At 41.5% G+C, this 19,750-nt stretch overlaps 2 protein-coding genes across 2 annotated transcripts in view; both read right to left on the bottom strand.

The window, feature by feature from the left end:
* Nucleotides 1–19,750, bottom strand: part of LOC135499475 (titin-like) — a 176,300-nt gene that overhangs the window by 53,999 nt on the left and 102,551 nt on the right. The window contains exons 92-97 of the mRNA XM_064790235.1: nt 3,226–3,268; nt 2,359–2,933; nt 2,140–2,185; nt 1,697–1,777; nt 547–589; nt 156–355 (exon numbers count right to left, since the gene is read on the bottom strand). Coding sequence (XP_064646305.1) covers nt 156–355; nt 547–589; nt 1,697–1,777; nt 2,140–2,185; nt 2,359–2,933; nt 3,226–3,268 — 988 coding nt within the window. The remainder of the gene's footprint in view (nt 1–155; nt 356–546; nt 590–1,696; nt 1,778–2,139; nt 2,186–2,358; nt 2,934–3,225; nt 3,269–19,750) is intronic.
* Nucleotides 5,501–19,335, bottom strand: LOC135499903 (titin-like). The gene is made up of 2 exons (XM_064790939.1): nt 11,598–19,335; nt 5,501–9,090 (listed from the first exon to the last, which is right to left on the bottom strand). The coding sequence occupies exons 1-2, from the start codon at nt 19,333–19,335 to the stop codon at nt 5,501–5,503; spliced, it is 11,328 nt and encodes a 3,775-aa protein (XP_064647009.1).

The following is a 19,750-nucleotide window of genomic DNA, read 5'->3' as shown; positions in this document are numbered from 1 at the left end:
TCACTGATCAAAGATCGGTTCTGAATATTCAAATCAAGCTAGATATTACGCACATGGTCATTTGATGGCATTCAACATGTATGATTTTGACAGACAATAAGTCTGGACATATTATCCCGGCTTGGTCCATGTTTGCGTGCCGTCTATGAACTTACCAGTTAACATCAGGAATTGGGCTGCCGTCCACCTCGACGGTGAACTCAGCAGTGGCTCCCTCTGGAAGTTCCTGTGTCTTGATTCCCTTGACGAACTTTGGCGGCACGGGTAACGTGATGGACACATCGACCTCCTCCGACTTGGGTTTGGTTGGCGCGGGGAGGGTGAAGTCAGCATCAACTTCCTCGTGGGACGTTTCCTGGAGGAGAGATAGAAAGTTTAGACTGAGAACAACAAGAGACTTCCAGTAGAAATTGTGATGTATTTGGAATCTGTGCAAGGAAATTTACAGCAACTCTTCTGTAGTTATCTTACTTTCAAGCGTGGAAGATTTCTTCTGAATATCCCAATTAGTTCTGGAAAAGCGATTTGACTTTGGAGAAAACTTACCTCTGGCTTTTTCTTTTCAGGTTTCAAGTCTTCCTCAAATTTCCTGAAAATAATAAACGAAGAAATTATTCTATAATTCTTTTTCATAATTGGAAAAAGAAAATAAAGCATCCTGCTCGAGAACATGCAAGCATTGAAGAAAAGTGCCACCTATGATAATCACAAAAATAATGGATTATGTTTCAATTTCACAGCAACATTGAAGTCAATAACTTAATACTTGACTCGATTTATCTTTAATAAAGTATGTTTTATCAAACAAATAATCAATTTTCTATGATTTGGATTGAAAAAGTCAAATTGAAAAACTAACTAATATATCACATGTGGTAAACTGTGATGCCAGTGTGACAAGCTGTACTGTGTGACTGTCCGTATAGATGAAAATCTTCAATTGATAGGTTAAACTTTTGTTGCGCATTTGATCCACAATGTCAACATGTATTATTATTATTGGGTGAAACCCTTTTAATACCCTGTGTGATGCCATCCCTTATAGATTGGCATGACATCACACTCCAAAAAGACAGAGCAGGGCAAGATGTATGTAATGGCGGGAAAAGGTGCCAAGTCATTTTTGCTGGGATGAGAGAATGAACAGTTTTGCAGGAGATGCTCATCAGAAACTTAAGTGTGATTTTGATTAAGATGGGTCGCCCCAATAGGAGAACTGAAGGACTGTTAATTTGTATTATCACAGAAGAAAAAAGATGGTTATGATGTTTCAGGCAGAATCTCACGCAGAGTGAAATGTTTCTAAGATAGAAAGAACAAGTTATGATACAAGAAAATAACATATCGCAGAGGTTCTAGAATAGTTGAAAACCGAGGTTCAGATTTTGATCCAAGAATCAGAATCAGCTGGCATTTCGATGTTGGACACTGTGTTGCCTGTTGTCAAAACAGGGTGTCTGGTATACCCAGAAACAATAGCACAAACAATCGACTTTATGACATCAACCGGGAAAAAATCACCTCGATCACATTCTTCGATCAAAATCTGACCAATACTATAAGAAGTGTTATCGCCGATATTACCAAGTGTTTCTACAATGTTTTCAATATCACTATACAATGTTATGTTACCTATGTTATACATGTTATAGACCAAGCTCAGAAGAAAGATTTTACACTTTGGCAGCGGACTTACTTCGATTTCACATCAGGTGGCTTCAGCATGTGTCTGAAGTCCATCTGGACGACGTCGTATTGCACGCCAACCTTAGTAGTCCTGGACATACAAGCAAAGGCAGGGCAAAAATGAAGATCATGCAGGGAATTGAAACAAAAGGAGGAGTAACTCGTGTATAGTTACAGAGTTACAATATCAAAGGCAGCATCGAGATAACGTACATCACAAAATGTACATAAACAATAAACCAACTTTCTCTGTACAGTTTTTGATGTAAATATGTTTTGAGTCCTTTCACTGAACTACTTCAACCATACATCAGTGACAGCTGATAATAACTCTTGCTGCTCTTCCTAAAGATACGAAAACTACCTCTGCCCTTCATTGCAAGCAGTACAACAAAGTTGCATACAACAGCAATTAGTTTGTTTTTTCAACGATGAAGCAAAGGTAATACTTACACTTCAGTCTTGAGTTGACCTCTAAAGTCACCTGTGGTTGGTTGCTCTGAAATCACAAAAGATCACGGAAGATAGAAAATGATGATAGTGGAGGTAAAATACTGGTCTTAAAATCCCCCAAATGATAAAAATATGCTTCCAAAATGCTTATATTTGGTTTGATTTTGGAAAGTCAAAGTTCTTCAGACGACTTTCTATTCCAGATCAAGAAGCACCCACCTTCAGTTATAATCAGTTCTGTAGCTGAGGTCACCTTCCCGGCTTCATTTGCCGCCTCCATGACGTAAACGCCAGCATCGTCTGGGAAGACTTCCTTAATCGTCAGACTCGCCTGATTCCTATCGTCATACGTCTGAACAAAGTCGGCTGATTTCTCAATGACCTCTTGTTCATGGTACCAGGATATCTCCGGCTTGGGCTTCCCTTCAATGACGCAGGATAGGGTGGCCTCGGAGGCATCCGGGACCTCCATAGTCGTGGGCAATTCCTTGAGAACCTTCGGTTTGATGGATTTGGTTGTTTTCTTTGGTTCCTCAGGCTTTGGTTTCTTCTTTTCCAAAGTCAGGGAAGCCGCGACATCCTCTGGCTCTGGAGCGGATTTTTCCGGCTTCGGTGCTTCTTCCTCTACTATGCCGAGATCGAGTTGCAGACCAGTCTCAACGACTGGCTGAATGTCCGGCTTGATCTCAAACTCCGCTTCAACTGTGGCTTCTTTGTGTTTTGTTGGTGCTGCCTCTGGCATGTCTTCGAGAAGAGCGGCAAATGCTGCCTCAACGTCCTCAGATTTTTGAGCACTATAAAGGAAAGTTTGACTCGTAACAGAATAATCTTGGCATGTCAACATGTCATGTTCCGTATTATGAAGATTCATCAATTCATAAATTTTGAGGTTATCCGGAGGTTTGGCCGGATATATGAACCTCTCTTACAATTTGACGCAAAGACTGAGCAAGAATATGGATTGAAACAATAGTCATTGCTTAAACCTTATCACGCAAATGAATAGACCCTCCCTTCATGGACACCTCTGAAAGCGGGCCATGCTCGGATTTTGGGATTTCGTTTTTTCAGGGTGCTATAACTTACGGCACTGGCTCCTTCGTAACTGCTTTCTTTTGCTCGGGTTTTTCTGAAAGTGGACAGAAAAATGTTTTATACCTCATAAAGTAGTGTCAGCCACATCACAAACCAAACGAGATTTCAAGAGCGCAATTGCAATTGATTCTTTTTTTCTGGAAGGAAGAAAGCGCAATTGCAATTGAGTTTCTGAAAATAATGAAAACTCCAATTATATCAGCAGTATAGTAAAACATCTTATAAGGAAGGCAAAATTCAACAGCAACCTTGAGATTTTGTAGCAAATTCCAGGAGAATTGAGAAGTGTAGGGGTTCAGTGAAACGATAGTGCTTAGGTGTTTTCAAGTCATTTGCAGTTGCGTAGTATTTCTAAGATTTCACATTAAGATATTTACAAATGTCTGTGGTTATTTCATAAAGTTCCACTGATGTTAATGGTAACATTATTACAAATAGGGCTCTTTAATGGTACCATTAGATGCAATGAGACCTTATGGAATAAGAGCGACATGAAGCTTGAAGAATCCGGCATAAATTGTTGTCAATTAGAAAATTGGGTCCAATGTGTCAATCCTGTGACTGATAATGTGTACTTTGAAATATAAAGATGAGTAAAGGTGATCTTATACATGGAATACAGGTAATAAGTGTTAGAATAAGATGCGCAGAGTGAATGTAGTAAAATTAATAAAGCTTCTAACATATCTTAACAAAAGAACGAAACTGAAGTGAGTTACATTTGAGAGATTGAGAAATTAGATATAGATGCGGAAAAGACCAGCTTGGAAATGTAGAGATTTGAATAACATTTTGTGAATCGCATTCATTAACAAAATGTGACATCACAAGTGGACAGACATTGTCTCCTAAGATGCTGATTGGCTATAAGTGTGATAGTTTCTTTGACCGAATACAGTGCAATTTGCTGACAAGTACTTGTACTCAGGTACCGTGCTCTGCTGAGACAATTTGAAGTGCGTTGTGCAGTATCTATAACCACAACCAGAAAAATCAATATGATAACAGTGAACTGGCGTTGTGGTCACCATAGACCTTAAATGAATTGCCCAAAAGCTGTTCACAACACTACCGTTACGTACCAGAACAAATACAGATGAAATGCTTTAAGAAACAGCTCTCTGAGAGTGCCAGTTATTGCAATTTCTTCCATTAAATATCACTATGATTTGACAACAAGAGGGCATATTGCCTGAAGCCACTAATCTTCTACGACTAGTATTACAACCACACTGCCCCATAGTAGGGAATTCTGCCACAGGTCTTTACTACAGAGACCTCAAAACGTTTTCAAATGTAAATTTGAGAACTTCAACATTAACTTCTTGTAGCATCTTGGAGACAAATAGCAGCAGATCAAGACTAAGACAGAAAGAAGAGGTTAAATGATGTTTACATTTAGAGGATTATGATGGACTTCATTTGCTCAAGAGTACATCATGCTACCTCCAGCAGTCAAGCACAGACTCAGACAGAAGGACTTTTGTGCTTTAACCACGAGGTTTGTATTCTTAACTGAGAAAGATAACAGGCACTGGTTACAACCTGCGACTTGACACACCAGACAAGGTTGTGACCTACAACCAATGCTAGTTTTAGTTATCTTCCTTCATTTGAGAAGTCCATGCAAACATCCACAAAAAGATAAAGAAATAGTGCATTAACCATTTGGAAATTGAAACAAGCAAATGGTTGAATGCTTAGACAGTGCAGTAACCATTTGGAACGACCCAATCTCAGTACCAGAAGCAGGTGATAACACCATTGAATCTAATTTTGATAATTGTGTTATCAATTTTTTGGAAGAGGTTTGTTGCTTATGAAATTCAACAAATTTTGTGTTCAGAATGTTTTCATAACATTCAATGAATTACAAGAAATTCGGGCCAAAAGACCACGTCTGCTTATGCAAATCAGACCTAAAGCCTGCCGTCGTTTCTCCACCCTAAGTCTGCCACTATGATGTGTACATTGATACATATTTTCTGAACGAAATATACAAGTCATTCTGGCAACTTGGAGTGAGCAAAATGTGTGCTGGGACAAGATTGAGCCATCTGATAAAAAAGAGAAACTAAACATAACATCTGCTGATCAATGAAAACATTCAACAAATGATCAGAGAGCACAGAGTGGGTGACACTACCACATGTACAGATAACTAAGCTGTGTGAAATACACCTGAAAAGTTGCAAAATATCATAACAATCATTAGCTGAGTGACCATCCACAAGACATCGCATGCAATACACAGGTGTCTGCCGAACTAGTTCTGTATTAGAACATGCAGAATACCTTTACGTCTGGCATCCACTGCAACAGCCCCCTCCGCTTTCTGATCAGCAGACACCTTCAGAGCAGCGTCCGTTGCTTCAACCTTCTTTGATTTGTCCTTGAGTTCTGCCTTGGTTTTGGCATCAGGCTTTTTCTTTTGAGTGACTTCAAGAGCAACAGAGACATCTTCAGATGGAGCTTCCTCAACAACTGCCAACTCCGCAGAAACTTCCTCCGGCCTCTGAGCAGTGACATCAATAGTAACAGCTTCGTCCTTTTTAGGTTTGCCTTTCAAGTCTACTTTGACCTTAGCATCAGGCTTTTTCTTCTTTGTGACTTCAAGATCAACAGAGACATCTTCAGATGGAGCTTCCTCAACAACTGCCAACTCCGCAGAAACTTCCTCTGGCCTCTGAGCAGTGACATCAATAGTAACAGCTTCGTCCTTTTTAGGTTTGCCTTTCAAGTCTACTTTGACCTTAGCATCAGGCTTTTTCTTCTTTGTGACTTCAAGAGCAACAGAGACATCTTCAGATGGAGCTTCCTCAACAACCACCAACTCCGCAGAAACTTCCTCTGGCCTCTGAGCAGTGACATCAATAGTAACAGCTTCGTCCTTTTTAGGTTTGCCTTTCAAGTCTACTTTGACCTTAGCATCAGGCTTTTTCTTCTTTGTGACTTCAAGAGCAACAGAGACATCTTCAGATGGAGCTTCCTCAACAACTACCAACTCCGCAGAAACCTCCTCTGGCCTCTGGGCAGTGACATCAATAGTAACAGCTTCGTCCTTTTTAGGTTTGCCTTTCATGTCCGTTTTGACTTTAGCATCAGGCTTTTTCTTCTTTGTGACTTCAAGATCAACAGAGACATCTTCTAAGGAAGCCTCCTCAACAACTGCCAACTCTACTGAAACCTCCTCTGGCCTCTGGGCAGTGACATCAATAGTAACAGCTTCGTCCTTTTTAGGTTTGCCTTTCAAGTCTACTTTGACCTTAGCATCTTGCTTTTTCTTCTTTGTGACTTCAAGAGCAACAGAGACATCTTCAGATGGAGCTTCCTCAACAACTACCAACTCCGCAGAAACTTCCTCTGGCCTCTGAGCAGTGACATCAATAGTAACAGCTTCCTCCTTTTTAGGTTTTCCTTTCAAGTCTACTTTGACCTTAGCATCAGGCTTTTTCTTCTTTGTGACTTCAACAGCAACAGAGACATCTTCAGATGGAGCTTCCTCAACAACTACCAACTCCGCAGAAACTTCCTCTGGCCTCTGAGCAGTGACATCAATAGTAACAGCTTCGTCCTTTTTAGGTTTGCCTTTCATGTCCGTTTTGACTTTAGCATCAGGCTTTTTCTTCTTTGTGACTTCAAGATCAACAGAGACATCTTCTAAGGAAGCCTCCTCAACAACTGCCAACTCTACTGAAACCTCCTCTGGCCTCTGGGCAGTGACATCAATAGTAACAGCTTCGTCCTTTTTAGGTTTGCCTTTCAAGTCTACTTTGACCTTAGCATCAGGCTTTTTCTTCTTTGTGACTTCAAGAGCAACAGAGACATCTTCAGATGGAGCTTCCTCAACAACTGCCAACTCTACTGAAACCTCCTCTGGCCTCTGAGCAGTGACATCAATAGTAACAGCTTCGTCCTTTTTAGGTTTCCCTTTCAAGTCTACTTTGACCTTAGCATCAGGCTTTTTCTTCTTTGTGACTTCAAGATCAACAGAGACATCTTCAGATGGAGCTTCCTCAACAACTACCAACTCCGCAGGAACTTCCTCTGGCCTCTGAGCAGTGATATCAATAGTAACAGCTTCGTCCTTTTTAGGTTTGCCTTTCAAGTCTACTTTGACCTTAGCATCAGGCTTTTTCTTCTTTGTGACTTCAAGAGCAACAGAGACATCTTCAGATGGAGCTTCCTCAACAACTGCCAACTCTGCAGAAACTTCCTCTGGCCTCTGAGCAGTGACATCAATAGTAACAGCTTCGTCCTTTTTAGGTTTACCTTTCAAGTCTACTTTGACCTTAGCATCAGGCTTTTTCTTCTTTGTGACTTCAAGAGCAACAGAGACATCTTCAGATGGAGCTTCCTCAACAACTACCAACTCCGCAGAAACTTCCTCTGGCCTCTGAGCAGTGACATCAATAGTAACAGCTTCCTCCTTTTTAGGTTTTCCTTTCAAGTCTACTTTGACCTTAGCATCAGGCTTTTTCTTCTTTGTGACTTCAACAGCAACAGAGACATCTTCAGATGGAGCTTCCTCAACAACTACCAACTCCGCAGAAACTTCCTCTGGCCTCTGAGCAGTGATATCAATAGTAACAGCTTCGTCCTTTTTAGGTTTGCCTTTCATGTCCGTTTTGACTTTAGCATCAGGCTTTTTCTTCTTTGTGACTTCAAGAGCAACAGAGACATCTTCAGATGGAGCTTCCTCAACAACTGCCAACTCTGCAGAAACTTCCTCTGGCCTCTGAGCAGTGACATCAATAGTAACAGCTTCGTCCTTTTTAGGTTTGCCTTTCAAGTCTACTTTGACCTTAGCATCAGGCTTTTTCTTCTTTGTGACTTCAATAGCAACAGAGACATCTTCAGATGGAGCTTCCTCAACAACTACCAACTCCGCAGAAACTTCCTCTGGCCTCTGAGCAGTGATATCAATAGTAACAGCTTCGTCCTTTTTAGGTTTGCCTTTCAAGTCTACTTTGACCTTAGCATCAGGCTTTTTCTTCTTTGTGACTTCAAGAGCAACAGAGACATCTTCTAATGAAGCCTCCTCAACAACTGCCAACTCTACTGAAACCTCCTCTGGCCTCTGAGCGGTGACATCAATAGTAACAGCTTCGTCCTTTTTAGGTTTGCCTTTCATGTCAACTTTGAGTTTAGCATCGGGCTTTTTCTTCTTTGTGACTTCAATATCCACAGAGACATCTTCAATAGTTGTGTCCTGAACAACTGCCAACTCCGCAGAATCTTCCTCTGGCCTCTGAGCAGTGACATCAACAGTGGTGGCTTCCTCCTTTTTAGGTTTGCCTTTCAAGTCTGCTTTGACCTTTACATCAGGCTTTTTCTTTTGAGTAATTTCAAGGTCCATGGTCACTCCATCAGTTGGGGTTTCCTGAAGAACAACAATGTCTGCAGAAACTTCCTCTGGCCTCTGAGCAGTGACATCAATAGTGACAGCTTCCTCCATTTTTGGTTTGCCTTTCATGTCAACTTTGACTTTAGCATCAGGCTTCTTCTTCCGAGTGGCTTCAAGCTCAACAGAGACGTCTTCTGATGGTGTTTCTTGAATGACTGCTACTTCTGCTGAAACGTCCTCTGGCCTCTGAGCAGTGACATCAATAGTAACAGCTTCCTCCTTTTTAGGTTTGCCTTTCATGTCAGTCTTCACTTTGACATCAGGCTTTTTCTTTAGATTGGATTCGACGTCAAAAGTGATCTCATCCGTTTCCTGAAGGACTGCAAATTCTGCAGACACTTTTACTGGTCTCTGGGCTGTGACATCGATTGTGATAGCGCCCTCCTCTTTAGGTTTCTCCTGAACTCGAGTTGTGATTTCAAGCAGTGACTTTTTCTCCTCAGGTTTTTCTGGAAGTGCACAGACTTATTTTTGACATTCAATATAAGAGCATTCAATACCAGCAATGAGATTTCAACAGCGCAATTGCAATTGTTTGTTTTTCTGAAATGAAGAATGCGCAATTGCAATTGAGATTCTGTAAATATTGAAAATTGTTATAAACAGTTTCTGCACTAAAAATATTTGACATTTTAAAATGCAGTTGAGAACATTACTCTGCAATAGAGAATAGCACAGGATAGCAAAGTTGTTTGGAGGGTATATTATAAGTTTAGATTTTGTGAAGTGTTTTACAGTTGAAGATACTTATTTCATAAAGTTCCATTGGAGATAATGGTAGCATTATTACAATAAGTGGGGTTATTTAATGGTACCATTAGATGCAATGAGACCTTATGGAATAAGACCAACATGAATCAACAAATATCAGGCACATTACTTCAACTAATTTGAGCAAAATAGTAAATTGTTTTTAATATGGTTAAACTTTACCAAGTAAAGATTTTCTCAAATTTTGGTCATTCTTCAGACATTAACAGCATATTCTATAGAAAGTTACTAACAGAATACAGTGCTTAGAGCTAAGAGCTAAGAGACAAAGTAAGATGCAAATTGTGATAATGATAATGTAAACTTTAGTGAATACAAAAAGCTGCTAATGATGTCGAATCAAGTAAAATTGATTACAGAATAAAGTAAGAAATGGATGACATATTAGAGTAAGAATTACATTACATAACTGACACAGAAATTAAGCAGCAGACTAACAAAAGACTTCACAAAGAGTTATAAACTGAGTACAAGAGAGATCACATACATTGAAGTAGAAAGACAGTGACTCTGATGCTAACTGGCCCCACAGTTGATTAAACTCCAAACTATCACATTTTTTTTGTACTAGAAAAAATGCATAAAGTACTTGTTTTTATTTTGCATATTTTCTTATTTTGTTACATTGAATTGAAACCACAAAGAGATCAATACATCTAACCTTATATCTGCAATCCAGTGCGTCAATGCATTATATCTATAACAATTTGAACTGGTTTTAATTCGGAATTATTTCACAAATTCAATTTGTTCAAATCATACTATAGCCAATAACAGCATCTCAGAGACAAAAGAAGAGCACAACATAGAGAGAGAAAGAGTGCGAGACAAGTACTGAAGCAAAGAAGAAGTGAACCTATCAATAGATTGTGATGGACTTCTCAGCTCAGGAGTATTCCCAGGGACTCTCAGGCTCCTTATTCATAGAATATTACCTTGTGAACTTGTGGTGTGGTTTCTACAGTCCTTAGGTCTCAATGAAAGTGGCACCAGCTAGTTTGCTTTTCCCTCACTGGGGGAGCCAGACTCATTCCAAGTGTCTATACTCATTCAGACTTGAACCCATTTCATATTCACACCAACACGAAGGGTTATAGATTAATGGCAAAAATATGTACCATGTTTTTTTTTCTGGTGCTACCTGTTGTTGTCATACAACTATCACAACCACAGACAACCATGACAACATAAGTGTCCCTTTAAGACTTGCTCATTTGTGAGTGAGCCTGACAAGACTGAACAAATGTTGGGCTCTGTCTAAATGATACTCAGAGCAAAAAAATATCAAGCATCAGTGACAACCCGTGACATGACACAACAGACTAGACTATGACTTACAACCAATGCTTCATTTTGATATCTTTCTTTTTTTGAGAAGCCCATATTCAATACGCATTGAAGAACATAATATTGCATTAACCATTCAGCAACGACACCAAAAATATATCAGAGCAAGATTCACTTGCTTGATGTGGTTTTGATGACATTCAATGGTCAAATGGACAGAAATAAGTAGAAAATGAACAGAAGTGTTGTAGACGAATTCACCAGTTCATTTCCCTCAAGTTTGCGACAGAAAAGCCTGTGGCACCCTTGAGAAAAAATGAACCAGAGGATTCCATGAACCCTTACAGGACGGGGGGGGGGGGGGTCGAAGAATATTTATGTTATATGGACAACAAACTTGTCCGAAAAGAAAGCTTGTACTAAAATATCGCCTGTTTTAGCCAGAGATTGAAATTTTGGTCAGCTTTATTTTGGTGACTTCCCTGTGGTAGAGGAATTTAAGACCAGTCCTTAAAGGGTCATGACAATGGTGGAGTTAATGATTGTCAGCATCATATCCACAATCACCCAAGGTTTGTCGTCAACACCAAACGATTGACTCTTATGACAAACGTTGGGTAATGCATAAAAAGCGTACTGAGCAAGTCATCGAACAGGAAACAAATAAGCTAAACAAACATATCTGCTGAACAAGACATTCATCAAATTGAAGTGTATAAGTGCGGCAGCATTCCAAATCACATACAGACAGCCCATGTGAGAATTACCTGAAATAAATGCAAATGATGTTTAATAATCAGCTAAAAGAATTTGATTATAGTGCTATACGAAACACTGCATGCCATAAGTTTCGCGCGTGCTCAACTAATTCTGCCTCCTGACTAAGCATGCAGAATACCTTTGTGTCTGGTATCCACGCTGGCGTCTATAGGTTCAACCTCTTGGCGGAGATCCAAGGTAACGCTTGCAGCGCTATCGGGCTGAGCCACAGCCTGCATATCAGTGCGGGATATATCGATAGTGAAATCAGCCTCGACATCTTCAACCTTAGGAACCCGATCACCCACTGCTTCAACCTCTATTTCACTCTTGACCTTTGGCTTTTTCTTCTTGGTAACCTCCAATTCTGCCTCAACAGTGGGAGCCTCATGCACCATTGCAAAATCGACACTAACTTCCTCTGATCTCAGAGCCGTGACATCAGTTGTAACTGCTTCCTCCTTCTGTGGTTTCCCTTTGAGTTCTGCTTTGGTTTTGGTATCTGGCTTTTTCCTTGGAGTGAGTTCAATATCAACAGAAACATCCTCAGATGTTGTCTCCTGAACAACAGCAATTTCTGCTGAAACTTCCTCAGCACTCTGGGCCGTGACATCAATTGTGACTGATTCCTCCTTTTTAGGTTTGCCCTTGAGTTCTGCTTTGGTTTTGGCAGCCGGCTTTTTCTTTGGAGTGAGTTCAATATCAACAGAAACATCCTCAGATGTTGTCTCCTGAACAACAGCAAATTCTGCTGAAACTTCCTCAGCACTCTGGGCCGTGACATCAATTGTAACTGTTTCCTCCATTTTAGGTTTGCCCTTGAGTTCTGCTTTGGTTTTGGCAGCCGGCTTTTTCTTTGGAGTGAGTTCAATATCAACAGAAACATCCTCAGATGTTGTCTCCTGAACAACATCAATTTCTGCTGAAACTTCCTCAGCACTCTGGGCCGTGACATCAATTGTGACTGATTCCTCCTTTTGAGGTTTGCCCTTGAGTTCTGCTTTGGTTTTGGCAGCCGGCTTTTTCTTTGGAGTGAGTTCAATATCAACAGAAACATCCTCAGATGTTGTCTCCTGAACAACAGCAAATTCTGCTGAAACTTCCTCAGCACTCTGGGCCGTGACATCAATTGTAACTGTTTCCTCCTTTTTAGGTTTGCCCTTGAGTTCTGCTTTGGTTTTGGCAGCCGGCTTTTTCTTTGGAGTGAGTTCAATATCAACAGAAACATCCTCAGATGTTGTCTCCTGAACAACAGCCATTTCTGCTGAAACTTCCTCAGCACTCTGGGCCGTGACATCAATTGTGACTGATTCCTCCTTTTTAGGTTTGCCCTTGAGTTCTGCTTTGGTTTTGGCAGCCGGCTTTTTCTTTGGAGTGAGTTCAATATCAACAGAAACATCCTCAGATGTTGTCTCCTGAACAACAGCAATTTCTGCTGAAACTTCCTCAGCACTCTGGGCCGTGACATCAATTGTGACTGATTCCTCCTTTTTAGGTTTGCCCTTGAGTTCTGCTTTGGTTTTGGCAGCCGGCTTTTTCTCTGGAGTGAGTTCAATATCAACAGAAACATCCTCAGATGTTGTCTCCTGAACAACAGCAAATTCTGCAGAAACTTCCTCAGCACTCTGGGCTGTGACATCAATTGTAACTGCTTCCTCCTTTTTAGGTTTGCCCTTGAGTTCTGCTTTGGTTTTGGCAGCCGGCTTTTTCTTTGGAGTGAGTTCAATATCAACAGAAACATCATCAGATGTTGTCTCCTGAACAACAGCAAATTCTGCAGAAACTTCCTCAGCACTCTGGGCTGTGACATCAATTGTAACTGCTTCCTCCTTTTTAGGTTTGCCCTTGAGTTCTGCTTTGGTCTTGGCAACTGGCTTTTTCTTTGGAGTGAGTTCAATATCAACAGAAACCTCTTCAGATGTTGTCTCCTGACCAACAGCAATTTCTGCTGAAACTTCCTCAGCACTCTGGGCCGTGACATCAATTGTGACTGATTCCTCCTTTTTAGGTTTGCCCTTGAGTTCTGCTTTGGTTTTGGCAGCCGGCTTTTTCTTAGGAGTGAGTTCAATATCAACAGAAACCTCCTCAGAAGTCGTCTCCTGAACAACAGCAAATTCTGCTGAAACTTCCTCAGCACTCTGGGCCGCGACATCAATTGTAACTGCTTCCTCTTTTTTAGGTTTGCCCTTGAGTTCTGCTTTGGTTTTGGCACCTGGCTTTTTCTTTGGAGTGAGTTCAATATCTATAGAGACCTCTTCAGAAGCTGTCTCCTGAGCAATTGCAAATTCAGCAGATACCTCCTCTGGTTGCTTGGCAGTTACGTCTACAGATACAGCCTTTTCCTTCTGAGTAGAAATGTCTAAAGTGACAGTGACCTCCTCAGATGGTGCTGTATCGATCTTCTTTCTGCTTTCAACTCTGCCAGAAATAGCTGCATCAACAGTTTCCTCCGTTGGTTTAATATGAGTGGAAGGTTTCTTCTTCTTTTCAGAAATTCCTAGTTCCACTTTTACGTCTTCTGAAGGGGCTACTTTCTCCTCTTGTGGTTTAAGTTGATCTGGTTTTAGTTCCTGTACTGTTTCCTCAGTTGGTTTAATGTGAGTCGAAGGTTTCTTTTTCTTCCCAGAAACTGCCAATTCAAGAGTGACATCTTCAGAAGAAACAACTGTGGCCTCTTGTGGCATGACATCCCCAGGAGCCAATTCGTCAACGGTTTCTTCAGTTGGTTTAACCTTGCTCAAAGGTTTTTTCTTCTTATCAGAAACAACAAGTTCAAGTGTGACTTCCTCTGATGGAGCAACTTCTTCCTCCTGTGGTTTCACTTCGCCTGGTTTGAGGTGTTCCACTGTTTCCTCGGTTGGTTTAACCTTTGTAAGAGGTTTCTTTTTCTTGTCAGAAACACCAAGTTCAAGTGTGACTTCCTGTGATGGAGCAACTTCTTCCTCCTGTGGTTTCACTTCGCCTGGTTTGAGGTGTTCCACTGTTTCCTCAGTTGGTTTAACCTTTGTAAGAGGTTTCTTTTTCTTGTCAGAAACAACAAGTTCAAGTGTGACTTCCTCTGATGGAGCAACTTCTTCCTCATGTGGTTTCACTTCGCCTGGTTTGAGGTGTTCCACTGTTTCCTCAGTTGGTTTAACCTTTGTCAGAGGTTTCTTTTTCTTGTCAGAAACAACAAGTTCAAGTGTGACTTCCTGTGAAGGAGCAACTTCTTCCTCCTGTGGTTTCACTTCGCCTGGTTTGAGGTGTTCCACTGTTTCCTCAGTTGGTTTAACCTTTGTCAGAGGTTTCTTTTTCTTATCAGAAACAACAAGTTCAAGTGTGACTTCCTCTGATGGAGCAACTTCCTCCTCCTGTGGTTTCACTTCGCCTGGTTTGAGGTGTTCCACTAATTCCTCGGTCGGTTTAACCTTTGTCAGAGGTTTCTTTTTCTTGTCAGAAACAACAAGTTCAAGTGTGACTTCCTCTGATGGAGCAACTTCTTCCTTCTGTGGTTTCACTTCGCCTGGTTTGAGGTGTTCCACTGTTTCCTCAGTTGGTTTAACCTTTGTCAGAGGTTTCTTTTTCTTGTCAGAAACAACAAGTTCAAGTGTGACTTCCTCTGATGGAGCAACTTCTTCCTCCTGTGGTTTCACTTCGCCTGGTTTGAGGTGTTCCACTGTTTCCTCAGATGGTTTTACCTTTGTCAGAGGTTTCTTTTTCTTGTCAGAAACAATAAGTTCAAGTGTGACTTCCTCTGATGGAGCAACTTCTTCCTCCTGTGGTTTCACTTCGCCTGGTTTGAGGTGTTCCACTGTTTCCTCAGATGGTTTAACCTTTGTCAGAGGTTTCTTTTTCTTGTCAGAAACAACAAGTTCAAGTGTGACTTCCTCTGATGGAGCAACTTCCTCCTCCTGTGGTTTCACCTCGCCTGGTTTGAGGTGTTCCACTGTTTCCTCAGTTGGTTTGACTTTTGTCAGAGGTTTCTTTTTCTTGTCAGAAACACCAAGTTCAAGTGTGACCTCCTGTGATGGAGCAACTTCTTCCTCCTGTGGTTTCACTTCGCCTGGTTTGAGGTGTTCCACTGTTTCCTCAGTTGGTTTTACCTTTGTCAGAGGTTTCTTCTTCTTGTCAGAAACAACAAGTTCAAGTGTGACTTCCTGTGAAGGAGCAACTTCTTCCTCCTGTGGTTTCACTTCGCCTGGTTTGAGGTGTTCCACTGTTTCCTCGGTTGGTTTTACCTTTGTTAGAGGTTTCTTTTTCTTGTCAGAAACAACAAGTTCAAGTGTGACTTCCTCTGATGGAGCAACTTCTTCCTCCTGTGGTTTCACTTCGCCTGGTTTGAGGTGTTCCACTGTTTCCTCAGTTGGTTTAACCTTTGTCAGAGGTTTCTTTTTCTTGTCAGAAACACCAAGTTCAAGTGTGACTTCCTGTGAAGGAGCAACTTCTTCCTCATGTGGTTTCACTTCGCCTGGTTTGAGGTGTTCCACTGTTTCCTCAGTTGGTTTAACCTTTGTCAGAGGTTTCTTCTTCTTGTCAGAAACAACAAGTTCAAGTGTGACTTCCTCTGATGGAGCAACTTCTTCCTCCTGTGGTTTCACTTCGCCTGGTTTGAGGTGTTCCACTGTTTCCTCAGATGGTTTAACCTTTGTCAGAGGTTTCTTTTTCTTGTCAGAAACAACAAGTTCAAGTGTGACCTCCTGTGAAGGAGCAACTTCTTCCTCCTGTGGTTTCACTTCGCCTGGTTTGAGGTGTTCCACTGTTTCCTCGGTTTGTTTAACCTTTGTCAGAGGTTTCTTTTTCTTGTCAGAAACAACAAGTTCAAGTGTGACTTCCTCTGATGGAGCAACTTCTTCCTTCTGTGGTTTCACTTCGCCTGGTTTGAGGTGTTCCACTGTTTCCTCTGTTGGTTTAACCTTTGTCAGAGGTTTCTTTTTCTTGTCAGAAACAACAAGTTCAAGTGTGACTTCCTCTGATGGAGCAACTTCTTCCTCCTGTGGTTTCACTTCGCCTGGTTTGAGGTGTTCCACTGTTTCCTCAGATGGTTTAACCTTTGTCAGAGGTTTCTTTTTCTTGTCAGAAACAACAAGTTCAAGTGTGACTTCCTCTGATGGAGCAACTTCTTCCTCCTGTGGTTTCACTTCGCCTGGTTTGAGGTGTTCCACTGTTTCCTCAGTTGGTTTTACCTTTGTTAGAGGTTTCTTTTTCTTGTCAGAAACACCAAGTTCAAGTGTGACTTCCTCTGATGGAGCAACTTCTTCCTCCTGTGGTTTCACCTCGCCTGGTTTGAGGTGTTCCACTGTTTCCTCAGTTGGTTTAACCTTTGTAAGAGGTTTCTTTTTCTTGTCAGAAACAACAAGTTCAAGTGTGACCTCCTCTGATGGAGCAACTTCTTCCTCCTGTGGTTTCACTTCGCCTGGTTTGAGGTGTTCCACTGTTTCCTCAGTTGTTTTAACCTTTGTCAGAGGTTTCTTTTTCTTGTCAGAAACAACAAGTTCAAGTGTGACTTCCTCTGATGGAGCAACTTCTTCCTCCTGTGGTTTCACTTCGCCTGGTTTGAGGTGTTCCACTGTTTCCTCAGTTGGTTTAACCTTTGTCAGAGGTTTCTTTTTCTTGTCAGAAACAACAAGTTCAAGTGTGACTTCCTCTGATGGAGCAACTTCTTCCTCCTGTGGTTTCACTTCGCCTGGTTTGAGGTGTACCACTGTTTCCTCAGTTGGTTTAACCTTTGTCAGAGGTTTCTTTTTCTTGTCAGAAACAACAAGTTCAAGTGTGACTTCCTCTGATGGAGCAACTTCTTCCTCCTGTGGTTTCACTTCGCCTGGTTTGAGGTGTTCCACTGTTTCCTCAGTTGGTTTGACTTTTGTCAGAGGTTTCTTTTTCTTGTCAGAAACACCAAATTCAAGTGTGACCTCCTGCGATGGAGCAACTTCTGATTCCTTTGGTTTCACTTCCCCAGACAAAACCAGCTCGACAGTCTCCTCAGTAGGCTTCACTTTTGATTCAGGTTTCTTTTTCTTATCAGATATAACCAGTTCCAGAGTGACCTCCTCAGATGGGGCTTCCTCCAATTCCTCTGGGCCCAGCTCCTCAGGTTCACCAGCCATTACAGTCTCCTCTGCAAACCTGACTCGCAACTCCTGCTTCTTCTTCTTAGGCATGTCCAGGTCGACAGTCACTTCTTCTGATGGAGCAGTTCTCTTTTCCTTTGGTTTAACCTCTCCAGGTTTTAGCTCCTCAACAGTTTCTTCAGTTGGTTGAACTTTTGACTCTGGTTTTTTCTTTTTGTCAGATACACCAAGTTTCGTTTTGACCTTTTCTGATGGTGCAGTTTCTTCTTCTGTTGGTTTTACTTCACCAGAGATGAAAAATTCTACAGTTTCTTCAGTTGATACAACCTTTGTCTTCTTTTTATCATCTTTTTTTGGCATTTCAATGAAAAATTCCGCTTGCTCAGAAACAGTAAATTGTGGTTGATCAGTTTCCTCTAGGATGTCCGTAGTTACAAAGGTCACCTCTTCAGAAACAGTGTCAGCTTTTTCTGGTTTCGCTATGGTCATGGAAACTACAGTTTCAGTTGATGGTTTGGTTTTCATGGTAGACACATCAAATGTAAGACTAGCCTCCTCAAAGCCACGTTCCTCTGGTTGTATCTCAAAAGTAGTGACCTCTGTTGTCACCTCTGTGGGTTTATCATCAGTGACCTCCTTTTTGACCTCCTTCTTGGTAACTGTTTTTCTCACTGTCTTTTTGGTGGTAACCTGTTCCGGGATATCCATAGTTAAAGTTTCAAATTGCTGCTGAGGGGCAATTTCCAAAGAAGCAGTTTCATGGGGCATTTTTTCAACCATGACATCAAGAGTCGTAGTGCTTGGGATCTGCTCCGTTATAAATTCGATAGAGGCAACCTCAGATGTTGGTTCCTTGGGGCCAATCTCAAGAGTTGTTGATTCCATTGGCTGGATTACTTCTTTAGTCAATTCAAGGGTCGATGTCTCCTTCCGTTTAGGGGTAACCTCCATACTTGTTGTCTCGATAGGCGTCTTTTTTGTGGCGGTTATATCAAAGGTCATTTCTTGTGGCTGCATTTCTTGCAAAGTTGTTGTCATTTCAACACTAGTGGTCTCCACTGGTCTCTTCTCAGCTGAAGTTATATCAAATTGAACCTCAGTTGGTTGAGTTTCTTGTGGTTGAATGGTATCAACAACAAGAGTCACTTCCTGAGGCTCTTGAGGTTTCCTTTCTAAATCAAAGGTCACGGTCGAGGTTGATGTTAGGGTGGTCGGCTCAGTCTGTTCAGGGGTAAACTCAACAGATATGCTTTTTGTCGGTTTTACTTCCTCAGAAGATACAGCAAACTGGACTTCAACCGGCTTCGCTTTCTGAGGTTTAGTGGTGTCAACTGAAAAGGTGACTGTCTGCATCTCTTGGGGCTTCCCTTCCAAATCAAGGGTAATTGTCTCAGTATGTAGCTGATCATGTGGGGCAAGCTCTAAAGTGGTTGTCTCATATGGCTGTTCCTTGATTTCAACATCAAGGACAGAAGGAGCAGGCATGTCTTTTGTGCTGAACTCAAGTGTGGCAACTTTAGACGTGGGTTCTTTAGGGCCTATTTCTAAAGTTGTCGATTCCATGGGCTGTATAACCTCTTTAATGAGCTCAACAGTTGAGGTCTCAGTTTTCTTTGGGGTGATTTCTAATGAGGTTGTTTCAGTGGGTTTCTTTTCGATTGAGATAATATCGAAGGTTATTTCTTGCGGCTGCGTTTCTTGCAGTTTTGTACTGTCGATTACAAGGGAGACAGACTGTGGCTCGGAGGAAACTGCAACAGCGCTTTCAATGGTCAAAGACTCCTGTGGTTCCACAGGCTCTGAGGTTAACGGGATCTCTGCAGGCTGCATATCCTCGCTAGTTTCAGACCCCGCACTATATTCAGAATATGCTGTGGGAAAAAGGAAGGGGTATGGGGTCAAACAGGTTGGATGATGATGATGTAACAAGGGGAAGGACCCAGGTTCAAGGCAGCTACACGAAGGAGGCACCAACATATCGCTTCAGTCTGTCCAGCAATACATTTGATGGTTCCTGAGGAGATAATTGTCTGATGCAGTAGCCTTGAGTAGGAGACCTTAAATGTGCTGAAAAAAAATATGCAGGCATGGGGCCATTTAACAATATGGCTGAAGAACATCTACCCTATCTACAGTGTACAAATGAATTACAAGGGTACGAGGTCTTACGGAGGAGGTTTTTGTTTTTTCTTATGTTGAGTGCACTGTATTGAGCCTTTAAAGTCACATTGAACATTTCTTTACT

This window comes from Lineus longissimus, chromosome 15 (assembly GCF_910592395.1).
Source record: "Lineus longissimus chromosome 15, tnLinLong1.2, whole genome shotgun sequence".
Lineage (NCBI taxonomy): Eukaryota > Metazoa > Nemertea > Pilidiophora > Heteronemertea > Lineidae > Lineus > Lineus longissimus.
Note: the sequence above shows the minus strand (reverse complement) of the source record. Positions and strands in the feature narration are given on the sequence as shown.

Excerpts from the sequence above, each read along its gene's own strand:
- LOC135499903 (XM_064790939.1), bottom strand. The coding sequence starts at position 19,335 with ATGCAGCCTGCAGAGATCCCGTTAACCTCAGAGCCTGTGGAACCACAG. Across the intron at positions 9,091-11,597 it reads CGTGGATACCAGACACAAAG|AAAAACCTGAGGAGAAAAAG; the intron begins GTATTCTGCATG and ends GTGCACTTCCAG.